Source organism: Hypanus sabinus, chromosome 12 (assembly GCF_030144855.1).
Source record: "Hypanus sabinus isolate sHypSab1 chromosome 12, sHypSab1.hap1, whole genome shotgun sequence".
NCBI classification, from domain to species: Eukaryota; Metazoa; Chordata; class Chondrichthyes; order Myliobatiformes; family Dasyatidae; genus Hypanus; species Hypanus sabinus.
Genome location: NC_082717.1, coordinates 84,219,041 through 84,246,721, shown reverse-complemented (window position 1 = coordinate 84,246,721; position 27,681 = coordinate 84,219,041). Strand labels below are relative to the sequence as shown.

Here is a 27,681-nt window from a genome sequence, read left to right as displayed (position 1 = left end):
TTCGAATGATCTCAAAAGACAATTATACTGCTCTAACTATACCACTCTAACAAGGGACAAGTTAGAGCCAACCCACAAAAATCAAGGTGCCATCTTGTCATTCAGCAAAAGACAGTGAGCTTGGTTGCTCAGAAAACAATCTGATTATGGGGAAGGATGGGCCATGCCAAAATCAAATAAAAATGGCTGGAAACCTGAAATAGAAGCAGAAAATGCAGGAAACACTCAGGTTAGGCAGGATCTATGGAAAGAGAAATAAGATACAATGTCATGTCCAAGTCATTTCGTCAGCGTTGAGAAAGAGGGGAATAAACGTTTGGTTTTCAGCTGTAGACAAGGTGTTGGGAGGGAGGGAGAGAGGGAGTCAAGGGTAGGACAAAGGAACTTGTGTGAAACCAAGTGGGATTACATGATAGATAGAAGCACATTATTATGTTTGTTTGTTCGTTACATATTGACAACATCAGGGGCAAGTGGGGCCTCGCTATTGGAGATAGAAAAACAGAACCAGAAGTCAGTCCTGATACATACAAAAGTAACAGCAAATTCTTTCTCAAGCTTGGCAAAAAGTCTTGGACCCAAAATACTAACACTGTTTCTCATTCCACAGAGGCCAACTACTTACTGGGTACTTTCCATTTGATATAACCAACGAAGGACTCACCCAGCCCAGATCGGGTAACTAACTCAGTGCAGATGGAGGCAAATGCCAGTCTGCGTGACTCGTCATCTCAATGGTCTAACAACAGTCCCAACCACAGTTCTGCTTTGAGAACTATAAGCACTCCACTCCAACCCCAAACCCTCAGTTCTGAGGAAGAGTCTCTTATCTGAAACACTGATGGATTTCTCTTTCCACAAGCAGGGCCTGACAGGATGAGTTCTTCCAGCATTCCTGATTTTTTTTTCAGATTCTACCATCCTTAGTGCGATTTTTTTCCCCATTATGGTGGTTTTAAGGCTTCTCGGAGATGCTTATCCAGTGAATAACCTCATTAAAGCAGATGATCTGGTCAGTTGCGTTGCTGGTTATGCTGCCGTAATATGTAGAAAATTGCTATTGATTTCTATACCACACTGGCGGCCTCCAGTGGGAGACTGCGTCAGGCAGCAGGATGAAGGATGATGGCCAGAGGTCAGCAGTCTCTCCCCACTGAAAGACCCAGTTGGAGCTTTTGCTCCCCTTGATGCTGATGGAGGATGTTTCAAAAATCCAGGACATATGTAATTATTAGTCTGGACTGTAGTTTATATTGGTCTCCTTCAGTTTTTCCTTATTTTCTCTTTCTTGTTGCCAATTGGCTGGTGGGCAATATATACCCTTTTTCTGGGCAAGGGAAGGGCTTGAAAGTTAGGGATTCGAAGTTATAGCTGCCGTGCCTGGGTAGGCAATCTGATAGTTTTCGTGCGAGGGAGGAGTTGGGGTTTGCAAATTTTGGTTCTTTTTCGTGCAGGAGGAGGAGGCTGATGTCTTTTTCTATCAATGTCTTCCGTGGTTTTTCAATATTTCGTGGTTATCTGGAGAAGACGAATTTCAGAGTTGTGGTCTGCACAGCTACTTTGATATTAAAGTCAACCTTTGACTGATTTGGGATGCCTTGAGCCTGTGATTTTCACCAAGTGGTAACAAGCAGCCACTTATATTCAACAAAATAAAAGAGCAAACTGCTGGAGGAACTCAGTGGGTTGAGCAGTATCTATGGGGGATGGAACTGTTGACATTTTGGATGAAGACCCTACATCTGCATTGAGAATGAAGAAGGGAGGTGGCCAGCAAAAAGGGGAGGGGGAAGGGTGTGATTTGAGTATCTGCAGTCTCTTGGGTAGTCATTTTTGTTAGTATTCTGAGTTGGAGTCTATTGGGTACTTTTCAACAGACTGTCAAATAAATTAAGCCTCCAGAAATTCAGTGTAATCCAACCTCAAACAGAGCCTCAAGCTATTACAAAGTTGGAGCTCATAAAGTCAGGAAAGGGGACACAGTTTCATCTTTCAGTGTTGATGCTATCAGGTTCAAACAGACAGAGAGTCTCCTGTCATTATAATACTATTGAATATTTCTGCAGTACTCTTACAATCTACCTCACTGTAACCTTGTTCCTTCCTGTCAGCCAACACTCTCTCTGTACTGTTAACACTTCATTCTCGAATCGCTTTACCTTGTACTACTTCAAGGTACCATTGTAATGAATTGATCCGCATAGACGGTGTGCAAGTTTTTAAAAACTGCGTATGTGACAATGAAATTGGTAAATTCCTTTATTACTTTCATAAAGAAAATGCTGAGGTTGAGTGGGACCTTTGAGTTAGCTGGTTGATATACCGAGGGAGTGAGACGTGTTGACAGAGTCCACAGTGGGGAGGCTGGTTTCTGTGATGTACTGAGCTGCATTAGCTATACCAAGCCATGATGAATCTAGATAACATGATTTCTATAGTGCATTACTAAAAACTGGTAAGGGGAAGTGAATTCACCACCTGAGGAAGTAGATGCGCCAGAGAACTTCCTCGGCCATGGTACCTCTGTGATGGCTATTGGTGATGTTTGCTCTTAGAAACTGAAAACTCAATTCTATTGACCTCTACACTTGATATAAATGGGAGCATGTGTACTGGCCCCCTCTTCCTGAAGTCAATAAGCAGCTCTTTTGTTTTGCCAACATTGAAGGAAAGGTTGTTGTCATGACAACCTGTTACAAAACTCTCCATCTTCTTTCTGTACCCCAACTTCTCATTATCGGAGATACGGCCCACTATGGTAGGCATGCAGGTGAAGACACAGCACAATCTGGCCGTGCAGTTATGAGTGTATAGGGAGTAGTATGGGGCACCAGCATTGATAGCAATTGTGGGAGGTTCCGACGCTCATCCTTACTGATTGTGGTTAGGAAGTCAAAGGGAGAAGCTGAATCCCAGGTTTGGGGGCTGGGAGATTGTTTTGCTTCATATTACCTGCCTCTGCTTCACCAACTTTAGATGAAGGACAGGGATGACACAGACATGTGGGTGCTCACCTGGCCTGTGACCTCTGCTCCTCACTCAGAGCTTCCACGCTGGTCTGCTGCGTCAGGATCTTCTCCCCGCTGCTGGCGACTGACCGCAGCAGGTTCTTCTGCTCTGCCAGCTGTTGTTCCAGCTCCTATGGACAGATTCCGACACAGTCAGCCTGAACTCTAATGATATATGAGCAAACAGCACACACAAAAGGAAATGACCAGCTATCATTTTGCCTGTAGAGTCCACCTCCAGTCTGGACACCAGGTCCAATCAAGACTACACGACAAAACAACTTTCCACAGTCATGCATGCGATTGCCATCAGCAAAATGTGATTACGATGGGGTCTCAGTTATGCTGGAAAACAATTTCACTTCTGATAAACCCTGGGAGAAAATATTTCTTCTAACCTTCATTTTACCCAGCAACAATTCTGATCTGAATCTTCTTGTTAGATTCACTAAAAAAACAGCTATGCAAATTTTTGAAAGGCATTATAAATCATCTTCCAGAAGATGAGAGCATGGACTCAGTGTAATAAAGCATGGAAAAGGCACTTCAGACCAACTTAACTAGGCCATCTAATATGCCTGTATTTGGTCCGAATCCCTCAAAACTTTTCCTATCAATATTTTTGCCCTCTTAGTGCGAGCATCCAAGTTTCAGATATCAACCTATCACTAAGGAACCACTTGCCTTCTGTCTCTGGAGACTGTTCTGCTGGTTTTGGTAGCGTGTGGCCCGAGCCTGGACCAGCCATTCTTGGAAGTTCGGACTTGCGCGGAACGGAGAATCCGTTTCCATGTTCTCCTTCTCCTGCACCACACCATCCTTTATCAGAAGATAAACTCATGGTTACTCTGTGGGATTACATCCTCAGATTCCTAGTCACCTCTCATCTTCTTGATAATAAAAGCATTACAATTTTTGATTCAAGGATTTTTAAAAATTCATCTTGAAAGTCTCAACTTTTACAGAGCCTTGATAAAGTATTTAGCACCAACTATTTCCACATTTTACTGTCTGATTTCCAAAATTTATAATAGATTGAAGGAGGATTTTTGAGCTAATCTACGAAACATTGTGCATCATGTCAAGTCAAAGGAAAAATTCTAAACTCTGTCAACAGTTTACTAAAAATTAAAATTGAAAAATTTGAGGTTGAAAAAGTATTCAATCCCTCTGTAATTACTATGCTAACTTTCTTCAGGGGCAATCACCTTACCACTCACCTATATTTGTTGATGTAGAAAAATGGATGATTGCCTATCTTCAATGAATTCATAAGAATAAATACACCCCCTCTGTGTAAAGTCCAAAAGAATGGTAGATCTTCAACAGACCAAACCAAAATGAAGACGAAAGAGCATTCAAGTCAAGGAAATGACAATAGAGAAGCACAAATCTGGGGAAGGGTGCAAGGCCATCTCAAAGGCACTGAACGTAACTCAGAGCTCAGTGCAGTCCACTGTGAAAAAGTGGAAAAAAATATGAAGCCACAGCCACACTGCCTAGGAAAGGCCACCCCTCTAAACTTAGTCACCAGAAGAGAATGGTGTTTGTAAGAGAGGCTACTGAGATGCCAACACTCATTCTGAGTGAGCTGCAGAAGTCAACGTCTGCAACTGGAGATGAAGTTCATGGATCCACAATCTCTAAGGCCTTGTACAAAAAGGGTATTTATGGAAAAGCGGCAAGCATTAGCTTAAAAAAAATAATATACCCTTGCCTATAAAGACTTTGCAAAGCGTCACTCAGAAGATAATGTAAAGCTGTGGAAGGAGGTCTTGTGGTTATGCAAGACTAAGTGGAACTTCTTGACCTCAATACTAAGCAATACATGTGACATAAATCTAATACTGCACATTCCTACTATAAAGTATAGTGGGGGTGGCATCATGCTATGGGAATGCTTTTCAGCAGCAGGGACTGGAAACCTGGTCAGGTTTAATTGAAAGATGAATGCTGCTAAAAACAGAGAGATCCTGGATAAAAACCTGCTAGCCTCTGCCAGAAAGATTAAACTGGGAAGGTAGTTCGATTTTCAGCAGTACAACAACCCAAAGCACACTGCCAGAACATCCATGGAGTGGGTTCAGATGAAGAAAATTGATGTCCTTGAGTAGTCCAGTCAGAGTCCTGAGCTTAACTCAATCGAACATCACTGACAAGAACTCAAGATTGCTGTCCACCATCGCTCCCCAATTAACCTGGCACAGCTTGAGCAATTTTGCAAGGAGGAATGGGAAAAAATTGCTCCATTGTGTTTGGCAAAGCTAATGGAGAGTTATCCAAAAAGACTACTGGTTCTAATAGCTGTAAGGGATGGTTCCAATAACTTCTGAAATTACAGTTTTTGAATTTTTAGCTTTTCATGCTTCATAATTTTTTGTTTTTTGGCTCGACTGTGGGGGAAAAATGTGTATGAATCACAAATTTAAATTGTTAGTTAAATTAATCAAAATCCTGGGGCACAGCTAGAGTCACACAAACTGAAGCAGATATTACTTCCGCTAATAAATTAGTTGATTAGGCTTCAAAACAAGAATTTAATGGCCTCGTCATTTGATACTAGCTTCCTATTTTGAAAAGATCTGAGTGTCCTTGTACAAGAAAGACAGACAACAAATTAAAAAAAAACCATGTTGGAAATCCGAAAACAGAAAATGCCAGAAATACTAGCAGATCGGGTAGCATCTGTGGAGAGGGGAAACAATTAATTCTTCAGATCCAGAGCCCTTCCTCAAATTTGGGAGAGAAACTGCTTTTCAGAAACAGAGATGGTAAAATAAAGGGAGATATCTCCAGTACCAGATGACTCAAGGTGCAGTTATAAGATTAAACTTATTTGTCGACATGTTCAGCAAGTCAGATGAAATAGAAAAAAAATCCTAGTCAAAGTGATAATAGCAGAAATGTTGGCCAGGTCTGCAGTACAGAATGAAAGAGCAAGATATCCAAAGCTGGAGAATATGACATTGAGCCCTGAAAGCTGCAACATGTCCAGACCAGGTGGTCCTTAATGTACCTTGTCTGGGCATGTTGCATACTACCAGGCGTTTGGGAAATTGAGGATTTTGGGCTTTGGGCAGAAAATAACAGTGGAGGCTAAATATCAACCAGATTTTATTGAATTGGTGGAATAGCCTCAAGAGATCACGAAACCGTCTCCTGCTCACATCCTTTGTACTCTGATTTCTAAATTTTTAAGACAAAATTTAATGTTTCTATTGATCCAAATTCACTTCCTCTGGATTATTACTGCAGGTCCAAAACATAATCACGCACGACCAAATTCCTGGGAGAGTTGGGAGCAGGACAGCTGGTCTAGGGGCTAAAACAAAAGGGGAAATTAAAAAACTTACTAAGTACCTTTAGTGAAATAATAGATCCAACATAACAGTGTCCCATCATGGATAACAGTGGCTGTCTCTCATCCCTGCACATCCACTCAAACAGCTATGAATTTGACCACGTTTGGCAAGTTAACATCCTGCTACTTTATGACATCATTATTAGTTGCAAACTGAAATCAAGCAGTTTTGCTGATGATGAAAATGAATGAGATAGGCAGATTGTGATTAAACAAGAACTAGGGGCAAGGAAGGAACATCAAGTTCAAATACACAATGAATTATTTAGAATTTACATCACAAACAATCGATCTTATGTCCGTATACAAATGTGTACCAACACTAACTGCAGTGCAAGTAATGTTTTGCACATGGTTAACTCAGACTTTCATTGTGTCGCTGTTACCAACAATTATGCATTTGGCATACACTTCCTGTAGTAAGCACTCCCTGTCCACACACCAATCTGGACAGGACTCCAAACTAAAGCAAGACATGTTTATGGGAACACAACGATTACACTGAATGGAATTACATCTTAAAGTAATGTGAGCTACCTATAACAGAAAAATTAAAGCAGAGGCTGAGGGCGGTGCATCATAGCAAAGTAGTCCGGTATTTGTCAAAACTGCCCATCTCGAGACAACATGATTTGCACCTCATCACCTAGCCACTACAATACTGCACCCAGCAGTAACAGACCTACCAATATACCGCACCCAGCAGAAACATGGGTCAGACAGAAACAGCCCCAATACTATACTGCACCCAGCAGAAACAGACCCACCAGAAAACTACACCCAGCAGTAACAGACCCACCAGAAAACTACACCCAGCAGTAACAGACCTACCAATATACCGCACCCAGCAGAAACATGGGTCAGACAGAAACAGCCCCAATACTATACTGCACCCAGCAGAAACAGCCCCAATACTATACTGCACCCAGCAGAAACAGCCCCAATACTATACTGCACCCAGCAGAAACAGCCCCACCAGTATACTGAACCCAGCAGTAACAGCCCCACAACTATACTGCAACCCAGCAAAAACATGGGTCTGACAGAAACAGCCCCACTACTATACCCCAACTAACAGAAACAGCCCAAAGACTAGACCTCACCTACGAGTAACAACCCAACTACTATACTGCACCCAGCAGTAACAGCCCCTACTATACCGCACCCAGCAGAAACATGGGTCTGACAGAAACAGCCCCAATACTATACTGCACCCAGCAGAAACAGCCCCACCAGTATACTGAACCCAGCAGTAACAGCCCCACAACTATACTGCAACCAGCAAAAACATGGGTCTGACAGAAACAGCCCCACTACTATACCCCAAATAACAGAAACAGCCCAAAGACTAGACCTCACCTACGAGTAACAACCCAACTACTATACTGCACCCAGCAGTAACAACCCCCACAGTATACTGCAACAAACAGTAACAAAGCCCGCAGTTTACTACAATCATCAGTAACAACCCCCGCAGTATACTACACCCAACAGTAACAACCCCCACAGTATACTACACCCAACAGTAACAACCCCCGCAGTATACTACACCAAACAGTAACAATCCCCGCAGTATACTGCAACTAACAGAAACAACCCTCGCAGTATACTGCAACAAGCAGTAACAACCCCTGCAGTATACTGTACACAATAATATACTTCACTCAAACAGTAACAACTCCCGCAGAATATTGCAACCAACAGTAACAACCCCCGCAGTATACTGCAACCAGCAGTAAAAACCCCCGCAGTTTACTGCAACCAACAGTAACAACCCCCGCAATATAGTGCAACCAACAGCATAATGCAACGAACAGTAACAGCCCCCGCAGTACACTGCAACCATCACTAACAAACCCTGCAGTATACTACAACCAACAGTAACAAACCCCGCAGTATACTGCAACCAACACTAACAGCCCCCGCAGTATACTGCAACCAACACTAACAACCCCCGCTGTATACTGCAACCAACACTAACAGCCCCCGCAGTATTCTGCAACCAACAGTAACAACCCCAACATTATACTGCACCCAACAGCATACTACACCGAACAGTAACAATCCCCGCAGTATACTGCAACGAACAGTAACAAACGCTGCAGTATACTGCAAGCAACATTATAATGCAGCGAACAGTAACAGCCCCCGCAGTATACTGCGACCAACAGTATAGAGCAACCAACACTAACAGCCCCCGCAGTATACTGCAACCAACAGTACACTGCAACCAACACTAACAGCCCCCACAGTATACTGCGACCAACAGTATACAGCAACCAACACTAACAGCCACCGCAGTATACTGTGACCAACAGTATACAGCAACCAACACTAACAGCCGCCGCAGTATACTGCAACCAACAGTATACTGCAACCAACACTAACAGCCACCGCAGTATACTGCAACCAACACTAACAGGCCCCGCAGTATACTGCAACTAACAGTAACAAACCTCGCAGTATACTGCGACCAACAGTATACAGCAACCCACACTAACAGCCACCGCAGTATACTGCGACCAACAGTATACAGCAACCAACACTAACAGCCACCGCAGTATACTGCAACCAACACTAACAGACCCCGCAGTATACTGCAACCAACAGTATAATGCAACGAACAGTAGCAGCCCCCACAGTATACTGCAACCATGAGTAACAAACCCTGCAGTATACTGCAACCTACACTAACAGGCCCCGCAGTATACTGCAACCAACAGTGTACAGCAACCAACACTAACAGCCACCGCAGTATACTGCGACCAACAGTATACAGCAACCAACACTAACAGCCACCGCAGTATACTGCAACCAACAGTATACAGCAACCAACACTAACGGGCCGCGCAGTATACTGCAACCAACACTAACAGCCCCCACAGTATACTGCGACCAACAGTATACTGCACCCAACACAAAACTACACCGAACAGTAACAATCCCCGCAGTACACTGCAAATTACAGTAACAACCCTCGCAGTACACTGCAACCTACAGTATAATGCAACGAACAGTAGCAGCCCCAACAGTATACTGCAACCATCAGTAACAAACCCTGCAGTATACTGAAACCTACACTAACAGGCCCCGCAGTATACTGCGACCAACAGTATACAGCAACCAACACTAACAGGCCCCGCAGTATACTGCAACTAACAGTAACAACCCTCGCAGTATACTGCGACCAACACTATACAGCAACCAACACTAACAGCCACAGCAGTATACTGCGACCAACAGTATACTGCAAACACTAACAGCCCTTGCAGTATACTGCAACCAACAGTATACTGCAAACAACACTAACAGGCCCCGCAGTATACTGCAACTAACAGTAACAACCCTCGCAGTATACTGCGAACAACAGTATACAGCAACCAACACTAACAGCCACAGCAGTATACTGCGACCAACAGTATACAGCAACCAACACTAACAGCCACATCAGTATACTGCAACCAACACTAACAGCCCCCGCAGTATACTGCAACCAACAGTATACTGCAACCATCAGTAACAAACCCTGCAGTATACTGCGACCAACACTAATAGCCCCCACAGTATACTGCGACCAACAGTATTCTGCAACCAACAGCATACTACACTGAACAGTAACAATCCCCGCAGCATACTGCAACTAACAGTAACAACCCTCGCAGTACACTGCAACCTACAGTATAATGCAACGAACAGTAGCAGTCCCAACAGTATACTGCAACCATCAGTAACAAACCCTGCAGTATACTGAAACCTACACTAACAGGCCCCGCAGTATACTGCGACCAACAGTATACAGCAACCAACACTAACAGCCCCCGCAGTATACTGCAACCAACAGTATACTGCAAACAACACTAACAGGCCCCGCAGTATACTGCGACCAACAGTATACAGCAACCAACACTAACAGCCACCGCAGTATACTGCAACCAACAGTATACTGCAAACAACACTAACAGGCCCCGCAGTGTACTGCAACTAACAGTAACAACCCTCGCAGTATGCTGCGACCAACAGTATACAGCAACCAACACTAACAGCCACAGCAGTATACTGCGACCAACAGTATACAGCAACCAACACTAACAGCCCCTGCAGTATACTGCAACCAACACTAACAGACCCCGCAGTATTCTGCAACCAACAGTAACAACCCCAACATTTTACTGCACCCAACAGCATACTACACCGAACAGTAACAATCCCCGCAGTATACTGCAACGAACAGTAACAAACGCTGCAGTATACTGCAAGCAACATTATAATGCAACGAACAGTAACAGCCCCCGCAGTATACTGCAACCAACAGTATAGAGCAACCAACACTAACAGCCCCCACAGTATACTGCAACCAACAGTACACTGCAACCAACACTAACAGCCCCCACAGTATACTGCAACCAACACTAACAGCCCCCGCAGTATTCTGCAACCAACAGTATACAGCAACCAACACTAACAGGCCCCGCAGTATTCTGCAACCAACACTAACAGCCCCGGCAGTATTCTGCAACCAATAGTATACAGCAACCAACACTAACAGCCCCCACAGTATACTGCAACCATCAGTAACAAACCCTGCAGTATACTGCAAACAACCGTAACAACCCCCACAGTATACTGCAATCATCAGTAACAAACCCCGCATTATACTGTACCCAACAGTATACTTCACTCAAAAAGTAACAACCCCCGCCGTATTCTGCACCCAACAGCATACTGCACCGAACAGTAACAACCCCCGCAGTATACTGCAACCAACAGTATAGAGCAACCAACACTAACAGCCCCCGCAGTATACTGCAACCAACAGTACACTGCAACCAACACTAACAGCCCCCACAGTATACTGCAACCAACACTAACAGCCCCCGCAGTATTCTGCAACCAACAGTATACAGCAACCAACACTAACAGGCCCCGCAGTATTCTGCAACCAACAGTACACTGCAACCAACACTAACAGCCCCCACAGTATACTGCAACCAACACTAACAGCCACAGCAGTATACTGCAACCAACAGTATACTGCAACTAACAGTAACAACCCTCGCAGTACACTGCAACGAACAGTAGCTGCCCCCACAGTATACTGCAACCTTCAGTAACAACCCTTGCAGTATACTGCAACCATCAGTAACAAACCCCGCAATATACTGCAACCAACAGTGTAATGCAACGAACAGTAACAGCCCCCGCAATACACTGCAACCATCAGTAACAAACCCCGCAGTATACTGCAACTAACAGTAACAACCCCCGCAGTATACTGCGACAAACAGTATACAGCAACCAACACTAACAGCCACCGCAGTATACTGCAACCAACAGTATACTGTAACCAACACTAACAGCCCCCGCAGAATACTGCGACCAACAGTATACAGCAACCAACACTAACAGCCACCGCAGTATACTGCAACCAACAGCATACTGCAACCAACACTAACAGCCCCCGCAGTATACTGCAACCAACAGTATACAGCAACCAACACTAACAGCCACCGCAGTATACTGCAACCAACAGTATACTGTAACCAACACTAACAGCCCCCGCAGTATACTGCGACCAACAGTATACAGCAACCAACACTAACAGCCACCGCAGTATACTGCAACCAACACTAAAAGCCCCCGCAGTATACTGCAACCAACAGTATACTGCAAACAACACTAACAGCCACCGCAGTATACTGCAACCAACACTAAAAGCCCCCGCAGTATACTGCAACCAACACTAACAGACCCCGCAGTATACTGCAACTAACAGTAACAAACCTCGCAGTACACTGCAACCAACAGTATAATGCCACGAACAGTAGCAGCCCCCACAGTATACTGCAACCATCAGTAACAAACCCTGCAGTATACTGCAACCTACACTAACAGGCCCCGCAGTATACTGCGACCAACAGTATACAGCAACCAACACTAACAGCCACCGCAGTATACTGCGACCAACAGTATACAGCAACCAACACTAACAGCCACCGCAGTATACTGCAACCAACAGTATACTGCAACCAACACTAACGGGCCGCGCAGTATACTGCAACCAACACTAACAGCCCCCGCAGTATACTGCGACCAACAGTATACTGCACCCAACACAATACTACACCGAACAGTAACAATCCCCGCAGTATACTGCAAATTACAGTAACAACCCTCGCAGTATACTGCAACCTACAGTATAATGCAACGAACAGTAGCAGCCCCCACAGTATACTGCAACCATCAGTAACAAACCCTGCAGTATACTGCAACCTACACTAACAGGCCCCGCAGTATACAGCGACCAACAGTATACAGCAACCAACACTAACAGCCACCGCAGTATACTGCAACCAACACTTAACAGCCCCGCAGTATACTGCGACCAACAGTATACAGCAACCAACACTAACAGCCCCCGCAGTATACTGCAACTAACAGTAACAACCCTCGCAGTATACTGCAACCAACAGTATACTGCAACCAACACTAACAGGCCCCGCAGTATACTGCAACTAACAGTAACAACCCTCACAGTATACTGCAACCAACAGTATACTGCAACTAACAGTAACAACCCCCACAGTATACTGCAACCATCAGTAACAAACCCTGCAATATACTGCAACCTACACTAACAGCCCCCACAGTATACTGCGACCAACAGTATTCTGCACCCAACAGCATACTACACCGAACAGTAACAATCCCCGCAGCATACTGCAACTAACAGTAACAACCCTCGCAGTACACTGCAACCTACAGTATAATGCGACGAACAGTAGCAGCCCCCACAGTATACTGCAACCATCAGTAACAAACCCTGCAGTATACTGCAACCTACACTAACAGGCCCCGCAGTATACTGCGACCAACAGTATACAGCAACCAACACTAACAGCCACCGCAGTATACTGCAACCAACACTAACAGCCACCGCAGTATACTGCGACCAACCGTATACTGCAAACAACACTAACAGCCCTCGCAGTATACTGCAACCAACAGTATACTGCAAACAACACTAACAGGCCCCGCAGTATACTGCAACTAACAGTAACAACCCTCGCCGTATACTGCAACCAACAGTATAATGCAACGAACAGTAGCAGCCCCCACAGTATACTGCAACCATCAGTAACAAACCCTGCAGTATACTGCAACCTACACTAACAGGCCCCGCAGTATACTGTAACCAACACTAACAGCCCCCACAGTATACTGCGACCAACAGTATTCTGCACACAACAGCATACTACACTGAACAGTAACAATCCCCGCAGCATACTGCAACTAACAGTAACAACCCTCGCAGTACACTGCAACCTACAGTATAATGCAACGAACAGTAGCAGCCCCAACAGTATACTGCAACCACCAGTAACAAACCCTGCAGTATACTGAAACCTACACTAACAGGCCACGCAGTATACTGCGACCAACAGTACACAGCAACCAACACTAACAGCAACCAACAGTATACTGCAAACAACACTAACAGCCCCCGCAGTATACTGCAACCAACAGTATACTGCAAACAACACTAACAGGCCCCGCAGTACACTGCAACTAACAGTAACAACCCTCGCAGTATACTGCGACCAACAGTATACAGCAACCAACACTAACAGCCACCACAGTATACTGCGACCAACAGTATACAGCAACCAACACTAACAGCCACCGCAGTATACTGCAACCAATAGCATACTGCAAACTACACTAACAGCCCCCGCAGTATACTGCGACCAACAGTATACAGCAACCAACACTAACAGCCACCGCAGTATACTGCAACCAACACTAACAGGCCCCGCAGTATACTGCAACTAACAGTAACAAACCTCGCAGTATACTGCGACCAACAGTATACAGCAACCCACACTAACAGCCACCGCAGTATACTGCAACCAACAGTATACTGCAACCAACACTAACAGACCCCGCAGTATACTGCAACCAACAGTATAATGCAACGAACAGTAGCAGCCCCCACAGTATACTGCAACCATGAGTAACAAACCCTGCAGTATACTGCAACCTACACTAACAGGCCCCGCAGTATACTGCAACCAACAGTGTACAGCAACCAACACTAACAGCCACCGCAGTATACTGCGACCAACAGTATACAGCAACCAACAATAACAGCCACCGCAGTATACTGCAACCAACAGTATACAGCAACCAACACTAACGGGCCGCGCAGTATACTGCAACCAACACTAACAGCCCCCACAGTATACTGCGACCAACAGTATACTGCACCCAACACAAAACTACACCGAACAGTAACAATCCCCGCAGTACACTGCAAATTACAGTAACAACCCTCGCAGTACACTGCAACCTACAGTATAATGCAACGAACAGTAGCAGCCCCAACAGTATACTGCAACCATCAGTAACAAACCCTGCAGTATACTGCAACCTACACTAACAGGCCCCGCAGTATACAGCGACCAACAGTATACAGCAACCAACACTAACAGCCACCGCAGTATACTGCAACCAACAGTATACTGCAACCAACACTTAACAGCCCCGCAGTATACTGCGACCAACAGCATACAGCAACCAACACTAACAGCCCCCGCAGTATACTGCAACTAACAGTAACAACCCTCGCCGTATACTGCAACCAACACTAACAGGCCCCGCAGTATACTGCAACTAACAGTAACAACCCTCGCAGTATACTGCAACCAACAGTATAATGCAACGAACAGTAGCAGCCCCCACAGTATACTGCAACCATCAGTAACAAACCCTGCAGTATACTGCAACCTACACTAACAGCCCCCACAGTATACTGCGACCAACAGTATTCTGCACCCAACAGCATACTACACCGAACAGTAACAATCCCCGCAGCATACTGCAACTAACAGTAACATCCCTCGCAGTACACTGCAACCTACAGTATAATGCGACGAACAGTAGCAGCCACCACAGTATACTGCAACCATCAGTAACAAACCCTGCAGTATACTGCAACCAACACTAACAGCCCCCACAGTATACTGCGACCATCAGTAACAAACCCTGCAGTATACTGAAACCATCAGTAACAAACCCTGCAGTATACTGAAACCTACACTAACAGGCCCCGCAGTATACTGCGACCAAGAGTATACAGCAACCAACACTAACAGCCACCGCAGTATACTGCAACCAACAGCATACTGCAAACAACACTAACAGCCCCCGCAGTATACTGCAACCAACAGTATACAGCAACCAACACTAACAGCCACCGCAGTATACTGCAACCAACACTAACAGCCACCGCAGTATACTGCGACCAACCGTATACTGCAAACAACACTAACAGCCCTCGCAGTATACTGCAACCAACAGTATACTGCAAACAACACTAACAGGCCCCGCAGTATACTGCAACTAACAGTAACAACCCTCGCAGTATACTGCAACCAACAGTATAATGCAACGAACAGTAGCAGCCCCCACAGTATACTGCAACCATCAGTAACAAACCCTGCAGTATACTGCAACCTACACTAACAGGCCCCGCAGTATACTGTAACCAACACTAACAGCCCCCACAGTATACTGCGACCAACAGTATTCTGCACCCAACAGCATACTACACTGAACAGTAACAATCCCCGCAGCATACTGCAACTAACAGTAACAACCCTCGCAGTACACTGCAACCTACAGTATAATGCAACGAACAGTAGCAGCCCCAACAGTATACTGCAACCATCAGTAACAAACCCTGCAGTATACTGAAACCTACACTAACAGGCCACGCAGTATACTGCGACCAACAGTACACAGCAACCAACACTAACAGCAACCAACAGTATACTGCAAACAACACTAACAGGCCCCGCAGTATACTGCAACTAACAGTAACAACCCTCGCAGTATACTGCGACCAACAGTATACAGCAACCAACACTAACAGCCACCACAGTATACTGCGACCAACAGTATACAGCAACCAACACTAACAGCCACCGCAGTATACTGCAACCAACAGCATAGTGCAAACAACACTAACAGCCCCCGCAGTATACTGCAACTAACAGTAACAACCCTCGCAGTATACTGCGACCAACAGTATACAGCAACCAACACTAACAGCCACCGCAGTATACAGCAACCTACACTAACAGGCCCCGCAGTATACTGCGACCAACAGCATACTGCAACCAACACTAACAGCCCCCGCAGTATACTGCAACCAACACTAACAGCCACCGCAGTATACTGCGACCAACAGTATACAGCAACCAACACTAACAGCCCCCGCAGTATACTGCGACCAACAGTAACAGCCCCCGCAGTATACTGCAACCAACAGTAACAAACCTCGCAGTATACAGCAACCAACACTAACAGCCACCGCAGTATACTGCAACCAACACTAACAGCCCCCGCAGTATACTGCAACCAACAGTAACAAACCTCGCAGTATACAGCAACCAACACTAACAGCCCCCACAGTATACTGCGACCAACAGTAACAGCCCCCGCAGTATACTGCAACCAACAGTAACAAACCTCGCAGTATACAGCAACCAACACTAACAGCCACCGCAGTATACTGCAACCAACACTAACAGCCCCCGCAGTATACTGCAACCAACACTAACAGCCCCCGCAGTATACTGCGACCAACAGTATACTGCACCCAACACAATACTACACCGAACAGTAACAATCCCCGCAGTATACTGCAAATTACAGTAACAACCCTCGCAGTATACTGCAACCTACAGTATAATGCAACGAACAGTAGCAGCCCCCACAGTATACTGCAACCATCAGTAACAAACCCTGCAGTATACTGCAACCTACACTAACAGGCCCCGCAGTATACAGCGACCAACAGTATACAGCAACCAACACTAACAGCCACCGCAGTATACTGCAACCAACACTTAACAGCCCCGCAGTATACTGCGACCAACAGTATACAGCAACCAACACTAACAGCCCCCGCAGTATACTGCAACTAACAGTAACAACCCTCGCAGTATACTGCAACCAACAGTATACTGCAACCAACACTAACAGGCCCCGCAGTATACTGCAACTAACAGTAACAACCCTCACAGTATACTGCAACCAACAGTATACTGCAACTAACAGTAACAACCCCCACAGTATACTGCAACCATCAGTAACAAACCCTGCAATATACTGCAACCTACACTAACAGCCCCCACAGTATACTGCGACCAACAGTATTCTGCACCCAACAGCATACTACACCGAACAGTAACAATCCCCGCAGCATACTGCAACTAACAGTAACAACCCTCGCAGTACACTGCAACCTACAGTATAATGCGACGAACAGTAGCAGCCCCCACAGTATACTGCAACCATCAGTAACAAACCCTGCAGTATACTGCAACCTACACTAACAGGCCCCGCAGTATACTGCGATCAACAGTATACAGCAACCAACACTAACAGCCACCGCAGTATACTGCAACCAACACTAACAGCCACCGCAGTATACTGCGACCAACCGTATACTGCAAACAACACTAACAGCCCTCGCAGTATACTGCAACCAACAGTATACTGCAAACAACACTAACAGGCCCCGCAGTATACTGCAACTAACAGTAACAACCCTCGCCGTATACTGCAACCAACAGTATAATGCAACGAACAGTAGCAGCCCCCACAGTATACTGCAACCATCAGTAACAAACCCTGCAGTATACTGCAACCTACACTAACAGGCCCCGCAGTATACTGTAACCAACACTAACAGCCCCCACAGTATACTGCGACCAACAGTATTCTGCACACAACAGCATACTACACTGAACAGTAACAATCCCCGCAGCATACTGCAACTAACAGTAACAACCCTCGCAGTACACTGCAACCTACAGTATAATGCAACGAACAGTAGCAGCCCCAACAGTATACTGCAACCACCAGTAACAAACCCTGCAGTATACTGAAACCTACACTAACAGGCCACGCAGTATACTGCGACCAACAGTACACAGCAACCAACACTAACAGCAACCAACAGTATACTGCAAACAACACTAACAGCCCCCGCAGTATACTGCAACCAACAGTATACTGCAAACAACACTAACAGGCCCCGCAGTACACTGCAACTAACAGTAACAACCCTCGCAGTATACTGCGACCAACAGTATACAGCAACCAACACTAACAGCCACCACAGTATACTGCGACCAACAGTATACAGCAACCAACACTAACAGCCACCGCAGTATACTGCAACCAATAGCATACTGCAAACTACACTAACAGCCCCCGCAGTATACTGCGACCAACAGTATACAGCAACCAACACTAACAGCCACCGCAGTATACTGCAACCAACACTAACAGGCCCCGCAGTATACTGCAACTAACAGTAACAAACCTCGCAGTATACTGCGACCAACAGTATACAGCAACCCACACTAACAGCCACCGCAGTATACTGCGACCAACAGTATACAGCAACCAACACTAACAGCCACCGCAGTATACTGCAACCAACAGTATACTGCAACCAACACTAACAGACCCCGCAGTATACTGCAACCAACAGTATAATGCAACGAACAGTAGCAGCCCCCACAGTATACTGCAACCATGAGTAACAAACCCTGCAGTATACTGCAACCTACACTAACAGGCCCCGCAGTATACTGCAACCAACAGTGTACAGCAACCAACACTAACAGCCACCGCAGTATACTGCGACCAACAGTATACAGCAACCAACAATAACAGCCACCGCAGTATACTGCAACCAACAGTATACAGCAACCAACACTAACGGGCCGCGCAGTATACTGCAACCAACACTAACAGCCCCCACAGTATACTGCGACCAACAGTATACTGCACCCAACACAAAACTACACCGAACAGTAACAATCCCCGCAGTACACTGCAAATTACAGTAACAACCCTCGCAGTACACTGCAACCTACAGTATAATGCAACGAACAGTAGCAGCCCCAACAGTATACTGCAACCATCAGTAACAAACCCTGCAGTATACTGCAACCTACACTAACAGGCCCCGCAGTATACAGCGACCAACAGTATACAGCAACCAACACTAACAGCCACCGCAGTATACTGCAACCAACAGTATACTGCAACCAACACTTAACAGCCCCGCAGTATACTGCGACCAACAGCATACAGCAACCAACACTAACAGCCCCCGCAGTATACTGCAACTAACAGTAACAACCCTCGCCGTATACTGCAACCAACACTAACAGGCCCCGCAGTATACTGCAACTAACAGTAACAACCCTCGCAGTATACTGCAACCAACAGTATAATGCAACGAACAGTAGCAGCCCCCACAGTATACTGCAACCATCAGTAACAAACCCTGCAGTATACTGCAACCTACACTAACAGGCCCCGCAGTATACTGTAACCAACACTAACAGCCCCCACAGTATACTGCGACCAACAGTATTCTGCACCCAACAGCATACTACACTGAACAGTAACAATCCCCGCAGCATACTGCAACTAACAGTAACAACCCTCGCAGTACACTGCAACCTACAGTATAATGCAACGAACAGTAGCAGCCCCAACAGTATACTGCAACCATCAGTAACAAACCCTGCAGTATACTGAAACCTACACTAACAGGCCACGCAGTATACTGCGACCAACAGTACACAGCAACCAACACTAACAGCAACCAACAGTATACTGCAAACAACACTAACAGGCCCCGCAGTATACTGCAACTAACAGTAACAACCCTCGCAGTATACTGCGACCAACAGTATACAGCAACCAACACTAACAGCCACCACAGTATACTGCGACCAACAGTATACAGCAACCAACACTAACAGCCACCGCAGTATACTGCAACCAACAGCATACTGCAAACAACACTAACAGCCCCCGCAGTATACTGCAACTAACAGTAACAACCCTCGCAGTATACTGCGACCAACAGTATACAGCAACCAACACTAACAGCCACCGCAGTATACAGCAACCTACACTAACAGGCCCCGCAGTATACTGCGACCAACAGCATACTGCAACCAACACTAACAGCCCCCGCAGTATACTGCAACCAACACTAACAGCCACCGCAGTATACTGCGACCAACAGTATACAGCAACCAACACTAACAGCCCCCGCAGTATACTGCGACCAACAGTAACAGCCCCCGCAGTATACTGCAACCAACAGTAACAAACCTCGCAGTATACAGCAACCAACACTAACAGCCACCGCAGTATACTGCAACCAACACTAACAGCCCCCGCAGTATACTGCAACCAACAGTAACAAACCTCGCAGTATACAGCAACCAACACTAACAGCCCCCACAGTATACTGCGACCAACAGTAACAGCCCCCGCAGTATACTGCAACCAACAGTAACAAACCTCGCAGTATACAGCAACCAACACTAACAGCCACCGCAGTATACTGCAACCAACACTAACAGCCCCCGCAGTATACTGCAACCAACACTAACAGCCACCGCAGTATACTGCGACCAACAGTATACAGCAACCAACACTAACAGCCCCCGCAGTATACTGCGACCAACAGTAACAGCCCCCGCAGTATACTGCAACCAACAGTAACAAACCTCGCAGTATACAGCAACCAACACTAACAGCCACCGCAGTATACTGCAACCAACAGTAACAAACCTCGCAGTATACAGCAACCAACACTAACAGCCACCGCAGTATACTGCAACCAACACTAACAGACCCCGCAGTATACTGCAACCAACAGTAACAAACCTCGCAGTATACAGCAACCAACACTAACAGCCACCGCAGTATACTGCAACCAACGGCATACTGCAACCAACACTAACAGCCCCCGCAGTATACTGCAACCAACACTAACAGCCACCGCAGTATACTGCGACCAACAGTATACAGCAACCAACACTAACAGCCCCCGCAGTATACTGCAACCAACACTAACAGCCCCCGCAGTATACCGCAACCAACAGTAACAAACCTCGCAGTATACTGCGACCAACAGTATACAGCAACCAACACTAACAGCCCCCGCAGTATACTGCAACCAACAGTAATAAACCTCGCAGTATACTGCAACCAACAGTATACAGCAACCAACACTAACAGCCACCGCAGTATACTGCAACTAACAGTAACAACCCCTCGCAGTATACTGCAACCAACAGTATAATGCAACGAACAGTAGCAGCCCCCACAGTATACTGCAACCATCAGTAACAAACCCTGCAGTATACTGCAACCTACACTAACAGGCCCCGCAGTATACTGCGACCAACAGTATACAGCAACCAAAACTAACAGTCCCCGCAGTATACTGCAACCAACAGTATACAGCAACCAACACTAACAGCCACCGCAGTATATTGCGACCAACAGTATACTGCAACCAACACTAACAGCCCCTGCAGTATACTGCAACCAACAGTATACTGCAACCAACACTAACAGCCCCCGCAGTATACTGCAACCAACAGTATACTGCAACCAACACTAACAGGCCCCGCAGTATACTGCAACTAACAGTAACAACCCTTGCAGTATACTGCAACCTACACTACCAGGCCCCGCAGTATACTGCAACCAACACTAACAGCCCCCACAGTATACTGCGACCATCAGTAACAAACCCTGCAGTATACTGAAACCATCAGTAACAAACCCTGCAGTATACTGAAACCTACACTAACAGGCCCCGCAGTATACTGCGACCAAGAGTATACAGCAACCAACACTAACAGCCACCGCAGTATACTGCGACCAACAGTATACTGCAACCAACACTAACAGCCACCGCAGTATACTGCGACCAACCGTATACAGCAACCAACACTAACAGCCACCGCAGTATACTGCGACCAACCGTATACTGCAAACAACACTAACAGCCCTCGCAGTATACTGCAACCAACAGTATACTGCAAACAACACTAACAGGCCCCGCAGTATACTGCAACTAACAGTAACAACCCTCGCAGTATACTGCAACCAACAGTATAATGCAACGAACAGTAGCAGCCCCCACAGTATACTGCAACCATCAGTAACAAACCCTGCAGTATACTGCAACCTACACTAACAGGCCCCGCAGTATACTGTAACCAACACTAACAGCCCCCACAGTATACTGCGACCAACAGTATTCTGCACCCAACAGCATACTACACTGAACAGTAACAATCCCCGCAGCATACTGCAACTAACAGTAACAACCCTCGCAGTACACTGCAACCTACAGTATAATGCAACGAACAGTAGCAGCCCCAACAGTATACTGCAACCATCAGTAACAAACCCTGCAGTATACTGAAACCTACACTAACAGGCCACGCAGTATACTGCGACCAACAGTACACAGCAACCAACACTAATAGCAACCAACAGTATACTGCAAACAACACTAACAGCCCCCGCAGTATACTGCAACCAACAGTATACTGCAAACAACACTAACAGGCCCCGCAGTATACTGCAACTAACAGTAACAACCCTCGCAGTATACTGCGACCAACAGTATACAGCAACCAACACTAACAGCCACCACAGTATACTGCGACCAACAGTATACAGCAACCAACACTAACAGCCACCGCAGTATACTGCAACCAACAGCATACTGCAAACTACACTAACAGCCCCCGCAGTATACTGCGACCAACAGTATACAGCAACCAACACTAACAGCCACCGCAGTATACTGCAACCAACAGCATACTGCAAACAACACTAACAGCCCCCGCAGTATACTGCAACTAACAGTAACAACCCTCGCCGTATACTGCGACCAACAGTATACAGCAACCAACACTAACAGCCACCGCAGTATACAGCAACCTACACTAACAGGCCCCGCAGTATACTGCGACCAACAGCATACTGCAACCAACACTAACAGCCCCCGCAGTATACTGCAACCAACACTAACAGCCACCGCAGTATACTGCGACCAACAGTATACAGCAACCAACACTAACAGCCCCCGCAGTATACTGCGACCAACAGTAACAGCCCCCGCAGTATACTGCAACCAACAGTAACAAACCTCGCAGTATACAGCAACCAACACTAACAGCCACCGCAGTATACTGCAACGAACACTAACAGCCCCCGCAGTATACTGCAACCAACAGTAACAAACCTCGCAGTATACAGCGACCAACACTAACAGCCCCCGCAGTATACTGCGACCAACAGTAACAGCCCCCGCAGTATACTGCAACCAACAGTAACAAACCTCGCAGTATACAGCAACCAACACTAACAGCCACCGCAGTATACTGCAACCAACACTAACAGCCCCCGCAGTATACTGCAACCAACACTAACAGCCACCGCAGTATACTGCGACCAACAGTATACAGCAACCAACACTAACAGCCCCCGCAGTATACTGCGACCAACAGTAACAGCCCCCGCAGTATACTGCAACCAACAGTAACAAACCTCGCAGTATACAGCAACCAACACTAACAGCCACCGCAGTATACTGCAACGAACACTAACAGCCCCCGCAGTATACTGCAACCAACAGTAACAAACCTCGCAGTATACAGCAACCAACACTAACAGCCCCCGCAGTATACTGCAACCAACAGTAACAGCCCCCGCAGTATACTGCAACCAACAGTAACAAACCTCGCAGTATACAGCAACCAACACTAACAGGCCCCGCAGTATACTGTAACCAACACTAACAGCCCCCACAGTATACTGCGACCAACAGTATTCTGCACCCAACAGCATACTACACTGAACAGTAACAATCCCCGCAGCATACTGCAACTAACAGTAACAACCCTCGCAGTACACTGCAACCTATAGTATAATGCAACGAACAGTAGCAGCCCCAACAGTATACTGCAACCATCAGTAACAAACCCTGCAGTATACTGAAACCTACACTAACAGGCCACGCAGTATACTGCGACCAACAGTACACAGCAACCAACACTAATAGCAACCAACAGTATACTGCAAACAACACTAACAGCCCCCGCAGTATACTGCAACCAACAGTATACTGCAAACAACACTAACAGGCCCCGCAGTATACTGCAACTAACAGTAACAACCCTCGCAGTATACTGCGACCAACAGTATACAGCAACCAACACTAACAGCCACCACAGTATACTGCGACCAACAGTATACAGCAACCAACACTAACAGCCACCGCAGTATACTGCAACCAACAGCATACTGCAAACTACACTAACAGCCCCCGCAGTATACTGCGACCAACAGTATACAGCAACCAACACTAACGGCCACCGCAGTATACTGCAACCAACACTAACAGGCCCCGCAGTATACTGCAACTAACAGTAACAACCCCCACAGTATACTGCAACCATCAGTAACAAACCCTGCAATATACTGCAACCTACACTAACAGCCCCCACAGTATACTGCGACCAACAGTATTCTGCACCCAACAGCATACTACACCGAACAGTAACAATCCCCGCAGCATACTGCAACTAACAGTAACAACCCTCGCAGTACACTGCAACCTACAGTATAATGCGACGAACAGTAGCAGCCACCACAGTATACTACAACCATCAGTAACAAACCCTGCAGTATACTGCAACCTACACTAACAGGCCCCGCAGTATACTGCGACCAACAGTATACAGCAACCAACACTAACAGCCACCGCAGTATACTGCAACCAACACTAACAGCCACCGCAGTATACTGCGACCAACCGTATACTGCAAACAACACTAACAGCCCTCGCAGTATACTGCAACCAACAGTATACTGCAAACAACACTAACAGGCCCCGCAGTATACTGCAACTAACAGTAACAACCCTCGCCGTATACTGCAACCAACAGTATAATGCAACGAACAGTAGCAGCCCCCACAGTATACTGCAACCATCAGTAACAAACCCTGCAGTATACTGCAACCTACACTAACAGGCCCCGCAGTATACTGTAACCAACACTAACAGCCCCCACAGTATACTGCGACCAACAGTATTCTGCACACAACAGCATACTACACTGAACAGTAACAATCCCCGCAGCATACTGCAACTAACAGTAACAACCCTCGCAGTACACTGCAACCTACAGTATAATGCAACGAACAGTAGCAGCCCCAACAGTATACTGCAACCATCAGTAACAAACCCTGCAGTATACTGAAACCTACACTAACAGGCCACGCAGTATACTGCGACCAACAGTACACAGCAACCAACACTAACAGCAACCAACAGTATACTGCAAACAACACTAACAGCCCCCGCAGTATACTGCAACCAACAGTATACTGCAAACAACACTAACAGGCCCCGCAGTACACTGCAACTAACAGTAACAACCCTCGCAGTATACTGCGACCAACAGTATACAGCAACCAACACTAACAGCCACCACAGTATACTGCGACCAACAGTATACAGCAACCAACACTAACAGCCACCGCAGTATACCGCAACCAATAGCATACTGCAAACTACACTAACAGCCCCCGCAGTATACTGCGACCAACAGTATACAGCAACCAACACTAACAGCCACCGCAGTATACTGCAACCAACACTAACAGGCCCCGCAGTATACTGCAACTAACAGTAACAAACCTCGCAGTATACTGCGACCAACAGTATACAGCAACCCACACTAACAGCCACCGCAGTATACTGCGACCAACAGTATACAGCAACCAACACTAACAGCCACCGCAGTATACTGCAACCAACAGTATACTGCAACCAACACTAACAGACCCCGCAGTATACTGCAACCAACAGTATAATGCAACGAACAGTAGCAGCCCCCACAGTATACTGCAACCATGAGTAACAAACCCTGCAGTATACTGCAACCTACACTAACAGGCCCCGCAGTATACTGCAACCAACAGTGTACAGCAACCAACACTAACAGCCACCGCAGTATACTGCGACCAACAGTATACAGCAACCAACAATAACAGCCACCGCAGTATACTGCAACCAACAGTATACAGCAACCAACACTAACGGGCCGCGCAGTATACTGCAACCAACACTAACAGCCCCCACAGTATACTGCGACCAACAGTATACTGCACCCAACACAAAACTACACCGAACAGTAACAATCCCCGCAGTACACTGCAAATTACAGTAACAACCCTCGCAGTACACTGCAACCTACAGTATAATGCAACGAACAGTAGCAGCCCCAACAGTATACTGCAACCATCAGTAACAAACCCTGCAGTATACTGCAACCTACACTAACAGGCCCCGCAGTATACAGCGACCAACAGTATACAGCAACCAACACTAACAGCCACCGCAGTATACTGCAACCAACAGTATACTGCAACCAACACTTAACAGCCCCGCAGTATACTGCGACCAACAGCATACAGCAACCAACACTAACAGCCCCCGCAGTATACTGCAACTAACAGTAACAACCCTCGCAGTATACTGCAACCAACAGTATAATGCAACGAACAGTAGCAGCCCCCACAGTATACTGCAACCATCAGTAACAAACCCTGCAGTATACTGCAACCTACACTAACAGCCCCCACAGTATACTGCGACCAACAGTATTCTGCACCCAACAGCATACTACACCGAACAGTAACAATCCCCGCAGCATACTGCAAATTACAGTAACAACCCTCGCAGTACACTGCAACCTACAGTATAATGCAACGAACAGTAGCAGCCCCAACAGTATACTGCAACCATCAGTAACAAACCCTGCAGTATACTGAAACCTACACTACCAGGCCCCGCAGTATACTGCAACCAACACTAACAGCCCCCACAGTATACTGCGACCATCAGTAACAAACCCTGCAGTATACTGAAACCATCAGTAACAAACCCTGCAGTATACTGAAACCTACACTAACAGGCCCCGCAGTATACTGCGACCAAGAGTATACAGCAACCAACACTAACAGCCACCGCAGTATACTGCAACCAACAGCATACTGCAAACAACACTAACAGGCCCCGCAGTATACTGCAACTAACAGTAACAACCCTCGCAGTATACTGCGACCAACAGTATACAGCAACCAACACTAACAGCCACCACAGTATACTGCGACCAACAGTATACAGCAACCAACACTAACAGCCACCGCAGTATACTGCAACCAACAGCATACTGCAAACAACACTAACAGCCCCCGCAGTATACTGCAACTAACAGTAACAACCCTCGCAGTATACTGCGACCAACAGTATACAGCAACCAACACTAACAGCCACCGCAGTATACAGCAACCTACACTAACAGGCCCCGCAGTATACTGCGACCAACAGCA

At 46.3% G+C, this 27,681-nt stretch overlaps 1 protein-coding gene across 12 annotated transcripts in view; it reads right to left on the bottom strand.

Annotated features, from left to right (window-relative positions):
* Positions 1-27,681, bottom strand: part of syne1b (spectrin repeat containing, nuclear envelope 1b) — a 543,459-nt gene that overhangs the window by 136,176 nt on the left and 379,602 nt on the right. For all 12 annotated transcript variants that reach the window (XM_059986320.1, XM_059986330.1, XM_059986328.1 and 9 more), the window contains 2 exons: positions 3,693-3,827; positions 3,015-3,139 (listed from right to left, as the gene is read on the bottom strand). In XM_059986320.1, coding sequence (XP_059842303.1) covers positions 3,015-3,139; positions 3,693-3,827 — 260 coding nt within the window. The remainder of the gene's footprint in view (positions 1-3,014; positions 3,140-3,692; positions 3,828-27,681) is intronic.